The following is an 11,774-nucleotide window of genomic DNA, read 5'->3' as shown; positions in this document are numbered from 1 at the left end:
CACTTTTGAAGTGCGCAATTGATACTCCCACAATGATAATAGTCTATTGTGATTTTTGCCATTCCCCATTAAAATTCTTATTTAGGAGTCCCTCAAAAAAATAAAAATAAAAAGATTCACTATCTTCCTAAATTTCTCATTATGCTATACAGTATAAGTGTATCAGATCATCATGTTGTCATCTTTAAATGCAGTTTTATTAGTCAGTTATCCCTCAGTAGAGCTGGGGATGGGGGGCAGGAAGAGTTTCCAGGTGCACTCCAATGTTAAGTACAACTTACTGTTTTTCTTCTATCAGTGAAAATGGGAATACAATTGCCTCATATATATTATAGCTGTTGACATTTCAAAGTTTTCTAGGCACACAGGGAACACTAATCTAAAATAAATTTCCTTCTAGTGTAAAATGTACAGCTGAGAAGTTAATGCACACACCTCACAGCTTGTGGTTTGACTGAGATTTGTTCTGGCACCCAGCTAGGGCTGAGTGATTCAGACCTCCTACCAGAGCCAAGTGCTCTGGGATTCTTTAGCTTATACCTAATGAGTGGGGATGGGGAGGGATGGGTGGAAGGCTCAGCGCTGTCAAGGACCAAAGATGAAACTGGAGCCAGCCTCTTCATTACAAACGGTGAGTTCACATCTAAGTGTCTGCCTTTCTTAACAAGAAGCACAGTTCCATACCAGGCAAGCCCAGGCCATGGAAATGTTCTGTTACAAACCTAAAGCGCCAGGCGGGGACAGATTCAATCCCAGCGGCGCTAAGTGATTCTGCTGAGTCAGGCTTCCTCCCGCAGGTTGTCACTCAGGCACGAGGGGGCGGGGTATTGGAAATCTGTCCAACCGGGAGGCCGCTGAGGCAGGTGGGTGGGGCGATGCTCTGCACCGGCCTGGACGTCCTTTCTTTCTCCAATTGCGCCTAGAGCCACTCGCTGTGTGCGGTTCACTGCCTCTGGAGACCCGTCAGTCTCACGTATCTGCACGGGTCGTTGGAGTCGTTAGGAAGGACTCAGGAAACCTCGAAATGGTGAGTGTGGTGCCCCAGGCTGGGGCCGCCGCGGAGGGAGTGGTCGAAACCGGCCGAAGCCGGCCATCTTTTTGACACGGCCTCCAAACCCCGGAGTCTACGGATACGCCGGGTCTGCGGCGCCGCTCGGACCTCTGTCCCCTCCGGCTCGCAGCGTGGGGATTGGCCCGGCAGCCGGGACCCTAGGCGTCCTGTTCCGTCACTTCGCGCAGGAACTTCCGCCCCGGCGCCTCTCCGCGCGGGTGTGCGCCCGCAGCCCCTCTTCTCTCCCGGATTGTGCGGTGAACTCGGGCGCCGTCTTCAGGTGACAATCGTGACTCGTTCTCCAGGATTCGGTCCTGGGATTACCCCTTCCCTGACGGGTCCCAGACCCTCCTTGCTGCCCAGGGGGCACCCGTTTTCCTCTGAGTTTTCCAAATGTTTGGGAAGCAAAGTCTCAAATCAAAGACCCCGGCCCAGCAGGTAGCTCTTTGTAGGGCTTGTAGTAAATCATTACATTTCCATGTTATTCCCCGTCTTCCCAACCTCAGTTTCCCCTCTCCGATTCACATCGTCTATCAACTGTTCATCTTCCATGGTCCATTTCATACAAACCCAATATTTTAATTGTTTTTCCTATTTGGGCAGAGTCGTGGATTACATTGGGGAGGGGGGCGGTCTGTGTATATTTTGCAGGAGCGGAAAGCCAAGAATAACTACTTGGAAGTAGGTGTATGAAATTCTTTCTCCTCCCCGTTTTTTTTCTGGGAAGAGACATCCTATGGGAAGTCCTTTTTTCGAGGTTTTTTATGAAACTTTTCTGGACGATCTGTGCTGTGACCACTGCCCGTCCCTGGGTTAGTCTCCTTCAAAAGATTTATTCACTTATTTAAGTTTTTCTTTTCAATAGTGTAAAATGTATTTAATTAATAGAGCTTGAAAGACCATGTAAAATATTTCCGAAGAGGTAAGAGAGTTGAATTTCAGGGGGAAAAATTTTTCAGTATTACATTCCAGTTGTTAAGAATTTTTGTTTCACTTTTTAAATTCCCTGAGTAAGGTGAGTTCTTTTGGACTCTCCTTTACTGTTGGTTGATTTCAAATGAAATGCCAGGATTTAGACTTGGAGACAAAAAGTATTCAAGTGTGATTACTTATGTACTAATTAAACTTGCCTTGGAAATAATAAATGATTGACATATTTTCCTGAAAGGAATAGATACTTGGGGTTTTCTGGGTGAATTAATAAAAGTGGCTGAGAATTTTCTTCTCTCATTTCCACATACACACTGGGTTTGAGTGATTTTGCTGAATTGTCCAAACAGGGTTTGTGTATTTAAATGATCACTGGTGCTTACCGTATTTAGACTTGTTCTACTATCACCACACTAGTTTTAAGACATTTCCATCACTCCCAAAATGAACCTCATGTCCATTAGCAGTAACTCTCCCTTCTCATCCCGAGGCCTAGGAAATCACTAATCTATTTTCTGATTCTATATATTTGCCTTTCTGGGTATCTCACATAAAATATCAGTGGTGGTTGAGAGCGCCTGTAGTGGGGAGCAGAGCCTGAAGTCAGTATCTTCAAACTGAGGCCCCCTTTGAGCCTGCAGAGGGAAGTGGATCTTCCTGGACATCTTCCCCCTGCCCAGTCCTACCTGCTCACACCCACCAATGGTAGTCCTTATACTGTGAGAAGCTGCAGAGCCCTGAAATCTGGGGGTGTGAGTTCACAAGGGTGTAGGCATGTTGCCCTTTCAGGGTGGTACTTGTGATATCCTTTAGCCTAGGCATTTTAAATGTTATATTTGAGTGGTCCCTCCATGATATAGGTGCACTCAGAGTGTAATTTGTGCCCATTGAGAAGTCTGTGAGGATGAGGTGTTCTGTCCTGTGGACAAAGGGTTTATGAATATAGGAGTCCATTTGGATCAGAACCTTACCCTGAATCAGGCTTAGAGTTTCCTGACTTGTGATCATGGAAGCCTGGGGTAGGGAGAGCTTCCCTGCTTACAGGACTGGGGAGGGTTTGTGGAGCTCCCAGAGTTTATTCCTGTGGCTGCCCAGGTGTCCCTGCCCTCATTGAGGGACTGACCGTTTACAAGAGTTTTATCTCAACCGGGCGTATCTAGACTCTCAAGTCTGTAAAGATGTTCAACTTTCTGAATATGGGCTTTTCTTCCGAATTGTATGGACACAGTCTGCTTATATGTTTTGATTCCAATATTTGTGTTTCTTTTCTTGGATTCCTTTATCCGTTCAAGATTACAGCCCTTTGGGCTTCCCTGGTAGCGCAGTGGCTGAGAATCTGCCTGCCAATGCAGGGGACACGGGTTCGAGCCCTGGCTGGGAAGGTCCCACATGCCACAGAGCAACTGGGCCCGTGAGCCACAACTACTGAGCCTGCGCGTCTGGAGTCTGTGCTCTGCAACAAGAGAGGCCGCGATAGTGAGAGGCCCGCGCACCGCGATGAAGAGTGGCCCCCGCTCGCCGCAACTAGAGAAAGCCCTCGCACAGAAACAAAGACCCAACACAGCCAAAAATAAATAAATAAATAAATTTTAAAAAAGAAAAAAAAAAACTGGTATCAAAAATAGTTCCAAGTTAATAATAAAAAATAAGTCCTTAAATTTGTGTATAGAGCCTTACCATTCACAAAACACACTTATGTACATTAAAAAAAAAAAAAAAAAGATTACAGCCCTTTGATTCTAGTTTCCAGTAACACTTGGGCTTTTAAAATCTATGTTGATTAACAGGTACCATCTAAGGCAAGAAAATTGGGAAGTCAAGTAGAATTTTTGTTTCATTTAGACAAGAGAACCTCAAGACGTGAAATGGGTGCATTTAAGTTCTCAGGTGCTTTTCCATTTTTAGGTCAGTGTTTGTAAGTGCCTGTCCCTAGAGAACTTTAACAATTAAAAGTCCTCTAGTATTCCTAAAGCAAATGAATTTCTATTTTAATGGATGTGGAGGGAAAGAAGAAACAAATTCTATTTCAATTGATATGAGAAAAACACCTCAAAGTTTATGTCAATCTTTCAAATTCCTAGTCCATTTAAGGCTTAATTGCAAACCTAAAATACAGTGTAATATGCCACTTATTTCTGAAAATATCTCCGTTTACTATAATGGAGAGAAAACCTATAATATCCTGTGTGCCTTTAGTTAGAAAGGGAGTTTTCATTTTTTTGTGGTTTACACTTTTATATCCATTACTGTTTAAAGGATCAAATCTTGCAGTGGTTTTCTATATAGAATGGTTAAAATTAAATTCCTAAGGGAAGAAATTAAGAAGACTCCCTGCCCACATATGTTGCCCCACTCCTCTGCTCTTAACGCCAGCCACCCTCAGATAACCAGTTTTGATTAAGCCTTCATCATCTTTTTAGTGTTGCTTTATATAAAACAACCCAGTGCAAATGCCTATTTTTCTTAAAGTTTTTATTCTAGTAATGATTATTTGGGACCCACATATTTGTTGTTTCACTACTGAAAGTTAAGCCTCACCCCCTCCCTTTCCCCTAGTGCCTCTTACTTGGACAGGCTGATAAGAAAATGTGGAGGCTCCTGCTGTGTGAGCTGCTGTTTGCTGGGGAGATTTTCCTGTGCCCTGTGCTGCCCTGTGTTGCACTGCTGACCCCACCAAGCCTGGGTTATATACAGGGAGGATACTGAGTTGAAAGTTTCTGTCAATTTTTTGTACTTTGGGAGCAGGAGTATGAGAATGGGGCCCTCCTTCCAGTGGTCCTGGGTTGATGTCTGAGCTGGTACCTATCTGTGTTTAGAGTGAAGGTGTGACTGAGGCTGGGTTTGCCCAGACATTAGTGTTGAGGGGAGGACTGGGGGAGTAGGAGGATGATTATACCCTGTGCATGAGGTGAGCCCAAAAGACAGTCACTACTTTCAAAAGAGCAGTTATTTCAGCGAAAGTGAAAGAGAAGAGGCAGGGAAAGGCAGCCTGTAAGTGGTGAGATTCCAGAAGGCTCACCAAAACTTTTAAGTAACTCTGAGGCTGTTGCCCCTGCATCTGTTGCAACAAAGATCCTTACCCTCTCGGTTATGGTCAACGACACTCACCGTCTCAGCTTGGCACAGCAAAGGGATTTGTTCAAACTCAACTTGAACTCGGATTTCTTAAGCTCTATAAGGCAATCAGTGTCATAAGGAGGCCTCTAGCCCTGCGAGCAGTGATGGGAGGCTCTCTGAGGAGTGCCTTAAGTTGGCCATAGGCTTCTGATGCAAGGCACTGTCCTAGGTCTCACATTAATATGCCATTAAAGCTGCAATTATCCCCCATACTGGGATCTCTTAAAAACAGAGGACTCCACTTAGTTGCCTATTATGGCTTTGGTACTGGAAACAGCACCCCAGGAGCTCAGCTCGGCCACTGACACCTACTTGTGATATGATGGAGCCAAACCTTGGCAGTTGGGCTTATGCTTCCTTGGAGAGATGACATTTCTTTCTTCAGTCCTTTGAAAGATGCTGTGGTGCTGTTGGAGCCACCCTCTCCAACACCTTGGTTCCCTGGGTAGCTGCTTGGGATTCACTGAATGCACAGCTCTGGGGAGTGAATAGACTAGAGATGACAGTACACCCTGGAACATGGTGGAGCTCAGTGGAGAGTTGCTGCCCTTCATCCCTTAACTGAGATAGCCTTGATGAAGAACCAAAACCAACTGTCGCCACACCTAACCAAACATCAGGCGGTCATCAGGATGAGTTGTAATGAGTCAGTGCTCTTTTTTTTTAAATAGACTGCAGCTTTTTTTAGGTTTACTAGGAAGCTGATCAGAAATTACAGAGAGTTCCCAAATAACGCCTCGGCATCCACACAGTAGTCATTATTCTTTAAATCTTGTATGACTGGTCCATTTGTTACAATTGCTGAACCAATACTGATGCATTAAAGTGGGCAGGTGACATTAGCATTGACTTTTTGTGTTGCATAATGTATGGATTTTGCAAATGTATAATAACATGTGTTAATCATTTCTGCACATATAGTGTAATTTTACTTTCCTAAACTTCCTCTGTGCTCCACAGATTGATTCATCTCTTCCTCTAATCCCGAAATCCTCCAGAACCAAAGATCATTTTCCTGTCTCGTGCTTTTGTCTTTTCCAGAACGTCATATACTTGGAATCATATAGTATATGGCTTTGTCAGATTGGGTTCTTTCACTTAGCAATATACTTTTATGCTTCCTCCATGTGTTTTCATAGCTCTACCTCATTTCTTTTTATCAGTGAACAATATTTCATCGTATGGCTATACCACTCATTATTTATTTGACTCTTGAAGGATATCTTGCTTACCTCTAACTTATGCCAGTTATGAATAAAGCCCCTACAGGTATTTATGTATGGGTTTTGTGTGAACATAAGAACTATAAGAGTTGAAGTCATTTGGGCAGATAGCAAGGAGTGTGATTGCTGGATCTTAGTATGTAGTGGTTTTTTTTTTTTAATTTTTAATTTTATTTATTTATTTATTTATTTATTTATTTATTTATTTATTTATGGCTGTGTTGGGTCTTCGTTTCTGTGCGAGGGCTTTCTCTAATTGCGGCTAGTGGGGGCCACTCTTCATCGCGGTGCGCGGGCCCTCTCACCATCGCGGCCTCTCCTGTTGCAGAGCACAGGCTCCAAACGCGCAGGCTCAGTAATTGTGGCTCACGGGCCTAGTTGCTCCGCGGCATGTGGGATCTTCCCAGACCAGGGCTCAAACCCGTGTCCCCTGCATTGGCAGGCAGATTCTCAACCACTGCGCCACCAGGGAAGCCCAGTATGTAGTGTTTTGAAAGAAAGCTCCTGTCTTCCATTGTAGGGCTACCAAATTCCATTTCCCCCAGCAATGAATGAGGATTTTCTTCACCTTTTCACCAATATTTGTTGTTCTGAGTGTTTTGCATTTTAGCCATTAAATAAGTGTGTAGTGATAGCTCATTGTTTCATTTGCAATTTCCCATTGACAGTTGACGTTGAGCACGTTTTCATATTTCCTGTTTCCCTTCTGTATGTCGTCTTTGGGAAGCTGTTTGTTAGATATTCGCCCAATTTTTCACTGGTGGTTTGTCTTCTTACTTTGACAATAATACTTCTTTAGATATTTTGAATACCAGTCATTTATCATATATGTGTTTTGTAAGGATTTTCTCCTATTCTGTGATTTTCATTCGCTTTACACTCTTTCTTGAAAGAGGCACTTTTCATTTTAATGAAATGAAATTAAAAATTATAAAGGCATTTTCATTTTAATGAAGTGAAATTATACTTTTTTTTTCTTTTATAAATCTTGTGATTGTTGTTATATTTGATAATTTGTTACCAAACCGAAGGTGACCTAGATTTCGTTCTGATACTTCCCAAGAGTTTATTACTTTTGCATTTTACATTTTTCTCTCTAGCTTCTTATAATGTATTCTCTTCGTTTTTTCTCTAGTTTGAATATGATATACTTTGATCTCCATTTCTGTGTTTTCATATTTTCTGTTCACTGAGCTTCATGAACCTACAGGTATTGTCTATCATTAATTTTAGAAAACTCTTAGTTGTTATTTACATGTTCTATTTCTTTCTTTCTTTTCCTTTAGTTAATTTCATTATATGTATCTTGAGTCTTGTGTTAAAGAAGGTCATGCCAGGCTTCATAAATATTGTGTTGTATCTTTTAGTTCTTTTTGGTCTTTTTGTTAGACTCTGGTGAAAAAGACTCTTTTGGGTTTAGGCGTTAAGAACTGAATATTTGGGTCATATTTAAAAAACGTCTTTCTCTTCTTTTTTCCAGTTTTAGGACATCGGTTTGCCCTTTGAAGTCAGTGCTCTTATGGCTCTGGGAGGACTTGTTTATTTCAAGCTTTTTCATTCTCTTCTTGTGAGATTAAGAATCACAGCTTCTAAATTCATAAATCCCAGAACTAGATTTTCACCTGGCAGTAGCCAGTGTGGCTGCATGCCCAACACTTGTAGCTGAAATTGCAGAATGGAGACTTTATGTTGTGTTGGAGAAAACCACTATACATATTTTCTAGTCATGGGAAAATTCACCATCACACTATTATGGACCTCAGTGAACTCCCTTGCAAACTGTAGCTCTTAAACTGTTCCTTAAGGACAGTAAGGCCCAGGGTATACTGTTAGGGTGTGATGAGAAGAGTTTTTCTGGCATGTAATTGCACTGTGTGTTCTAAAATTTGGCTGGAAGCAGCCCCGAGGCACATGAGTATAGGGATTTTTTGGTCTAATACAATATTGCTTCTTCCTTGTGAGTGAGCTCTAAGTTTCAAATTTTCTAGCTGCATCAAATTATATATAGAGAGAAAGGAAAAATAGAGTCTTTGATAATTGTTACACAAGTAGAAGGCAGTGGTTCCTCAGAAGAATATATTCAGGCATCTGCATCTGATTTCTTTAAAGGCCTGGAGGACTTTGGGAGAATGTGGCCAGCTGGGATTTGTTAAAAGTTTGATTTCTCCAGGCCACCTGGACTCTGATGTTAGATGATGGGACTAGGAAAAAGCTTCCAGTTCTTGACAGTGTTTCTATTCATTGAAACCTCATGAGTCTTGATCCTCTACCTTATGAAGTGCTGTAAATGGAGCATCATAGGAAGAAGATGAAAGAATTTTTTTCACAAGAAATTGATGTTCTTAAAATGATATTTGTTTTATTTGTACAGTATTTCTGTCATTTCCCTGCATTCTCTGGGCTCTGCCATTGTGATATAAGTGATGATGTGTAAATAATTTTCATTTCTTCATGATGCTGCTAAATTATTGAGGAAGTGTGGAGAGTAAGTTTCTTATGATCAAGTCATAGAATAACTTTGTAAATAACAGAATCATACGTAAACTTCCTATAAATGAAGTGTGGATGTCTAGTTCTGTCAATCTCATGCATCTCGGTGTACACATATTTTCGGTATTTTAGGATTCAGTGACCATTGAGGATGTGGCTGTGGACTTCACACTGGAGGAGTGGGCTTTATTGGATCCTTCACAGAGGAAACTCTACAGAGATGTGATGCAGGAAACCTTAAGGAATCTGGCTGCAGTCGGTAAGAATGAAGAAATTCCCTAACTTTGTCAATTAGAGAAGTATTTCTTACCTGTCAATATTGTTCCAAGATGTGGAACGTGGAAAGGGAAGACATTGGTAAAGAAACTAGAAATGGTCAGAGCTCATTCTGGACCTAGAATCTAATAATTTTTCTATAATTTATAGTACTTTGGGATCATTTTTCTGGGTCTGCATTTCAGGAGCAAAACGGGAATATCATGACATTGAAGATCAGCACAAAAACCAGGGGAGAAAATTAAGGTGAGTCACACTTAAAATACAAAACATTGTCTCGTGAGAATTGTGGTAATATTATGAAAAATTTAAAAGAAGCAACATAATAAATAACCCCGCCTTCAAATTGAGTTATTCTTTTTTTTTTTTTTAATTTATTTTTGGCTGTGTTGGATCTTCATTGCTATGTGCAGTCTTTCTCTAGTTGCAGCGAGCGAGGGCTGCTCTTGGTTGCGCTGTGCAGGCTTCTCACTGTGGTGGCTTCTCTTGTTGCAGAGCACGGGCTCTAGGTGCGCGGGCTTCAGTAGTTGTGGCACATGAGCTTAGTTGCTCCACGGCGTGTGGGATCTTCCCAGGCCAGGGCTTGAACCTGTGTCCCCTGCATTGGGAGGTGGATTGTTAACCACTGCGCCACCAGGGAAGCCCCAAGTTGAGTTATTCTTAGAAAATGTTTCCCAAAAATATTTTCTTAAATGGGATATAAATATTTAGTGTTTGCAAAATAGTTCACTTGCAGTCATTAGTAATAAAACTTATACTTGAATATCACTTTTTTTTTTTTAAAGATTGATTGATTGATTGATTGATTACTATGTTGGGTCTTCATTTCTGTGCTAGGGCTTTCTCTAGTTGCGGCAAACAGGGGCCACTTTTCATCGCGGTGCGCGGGCCTCTCACTATCGTGGCCTCTCTTGTTGCGGAGCACAGGCTCCAGACGCGCAGCCTCAGCAGTTGTGGCTCACGGGCCTAGTTGCTCCGCGGCATGTGGGATCTTCCCAGACCAGGGCTCGAACCCGTGTCCCCTGCATTAGCAGGCAGATTCTCAACCACTGCGCCACCAGGGAAGCCCTGAATATCACTTTTTAATAGAAAGTGTGAAGTCCCATTGAGAACATTCAGTATACTCAATTTCTAACAGTTCACACATGATAGAAAACCAGTTCCTATAATTCATAATAAATATAATAAATGTAAAATGATTAATAAAGAAGTCATTAATAATATTCTCATTTATTACAGAACTTTTATGGTAGAGAGATTCTGTAAAAGTAAAGGCATTAGTTTATGTGGAGAAAATTTCAACCTTATTCCAACTCTCAATCTGAACAAGAAAACTCCTGGATTAAAACCATGTGAATACAGTGCATGTGGAACAGTCTTCACGGATCATTCATCCCTTAATAGACACATGAGATGTCACATTGAACACAAAACACGAGAGTATCAAAAATATGGTGTAAAGCCATATAAATGTAAAGAATGTGGGAAAGCATTCATTTATCCTGGTTCTCTTCGAACACATGAAAGGAGTCACACTGGAGAGAAACCCTATGAATGTAAACAATGTGGAAAAGCATTTCCATATCAGAAATCCTTCCGAACACATAAAAGAATTCACAGTGGAGAGAAACCCTATGAATGTAAGCAATGTGGTAAAAGATTCAGTGCTCAAAAACGTTTCCAAATACATGAAAGTAATCACACTGGGAAAAAACCCTATGAATGTAAGGAATGTGGGAAGGCCTTCACGTGGGAAACAAGCTTTCGACAACACATGGTAACACACACTGGAGATGGATTTTATAAATGTAAGAAATGTGAGAAAGCATTCATTTATCCCAGTTGTCTTCGAATGCATGAAAGGAGTCACAACGGAGAGAAACCCTATCAATGTAAACAATGTGGAAAAGCCTTTAAAAGTCCTGAAACTATTCAAATACATGAAAGAATTCACAGAGGAGAGAAACCCTATGAATGTAAGCAGTGTGGTAAAGCCTTTAATTATTTCAGTTCCTTCCAAATACACAAAAGAAATCACACAGGAGACACACTGTATGTATGTAAAACATGTTCTAAAGTACTGAGTACTGCCAGTTCTCTTCGAAATCATGAAAGAATCCACACTGGAGAAAAGCCCTATAAGTGTAAAGAATGTGGGAAAGCCTTCACATGGCAAAAAACCTTTCGAAAACATATGATAACACACACTAGAGATGGACCTTATAAATGTAAAAAATGTGAGAGAGTATTCATTAATCCCAGTTCTCTTAAAATACATGAAAGGATTCACACTGGAGAGAAACCGTATCAATGTAAACAATGTGGCAAAGCCTTTAGTTACTACTGTTCCTTACGAGTACACAGAAGAACTCACACTGGAGAGAAACCCTATGTATGTAAACAATGTGGAAAAGCCTTTAGTTGTCATGAAAGCCTTCAAACACATGAAAGAATTCACACAGGAGAGAAACCGTATCAATGTAAACACTGTGAGAAAGCCTACAGATACCACAGTTCTCTTCGAACCCATGAAAGGAGTCACACTGGAGAGAAACCTTATCAATGTAAACAATGTGGTAAATGTTTTAGTTCTCAAAAAGGATTCAAAGTTCATGAAGGAACCCATACTGGAGAAAAACTCTATGAATGTAAAATATGTGGGAAAACCTTCCGTTCCATTTACGTTC

At 41.3% G+C, this 11,774-nt stretch overlaps 1 protein-coding gene across 1 annotated transcript in view; it reads left to right on the top strand.

Annotated features, from left to right (window-relative positions):
- The first annotated feature begins 856 nt into the window (after positions 1-856).
- The window catches only part of LOC132362970 (zinc finger protein 791-like), a 64,132-nt gene continuing 53,214 nt past the window's right edge, over positions 857-11,774 (top strand). Inside the window, exons 1-4 of the mRNA XM_059918211.1 lie at positions 857-1,027; positions 8,944-9,070; positions 9,273-9,333; positions 10,327-11,759. Of these exons, the coding sequence (XP_059774194.1) occupies positions 1,025-1,027; positions 8,944-9,070; positions 9,273-9,333; positions 10,327-11,759 (1,624 nt within the window). The 5' untranslated portion in view covers positions 857-1,024. The remainder of the gene's footprint in view (positions 1,028-8,943; positions 9,071-9,272; positions 9,334-10,326; positions 11,760-11,774) is intronic.

This window comes from Balaenoptera ricei, chromosome 3 (genome assembly GCF_028023285.1).
Source record: "Balaenoptera ricei isolate mBalRic1 chromosome 3, mBalRic1.hap2, whole genome shotgun sequence".
Lineage (NCBI taxonomy): Eukaryota > Metazoa > Chordata > Mammalia > Artiodactyla > Balaenopteridae > Balaenoptera > Balaenoptera ricei.
This window is presented reverse-complemented; position numbering and strand designations above follow the sequence as displayed.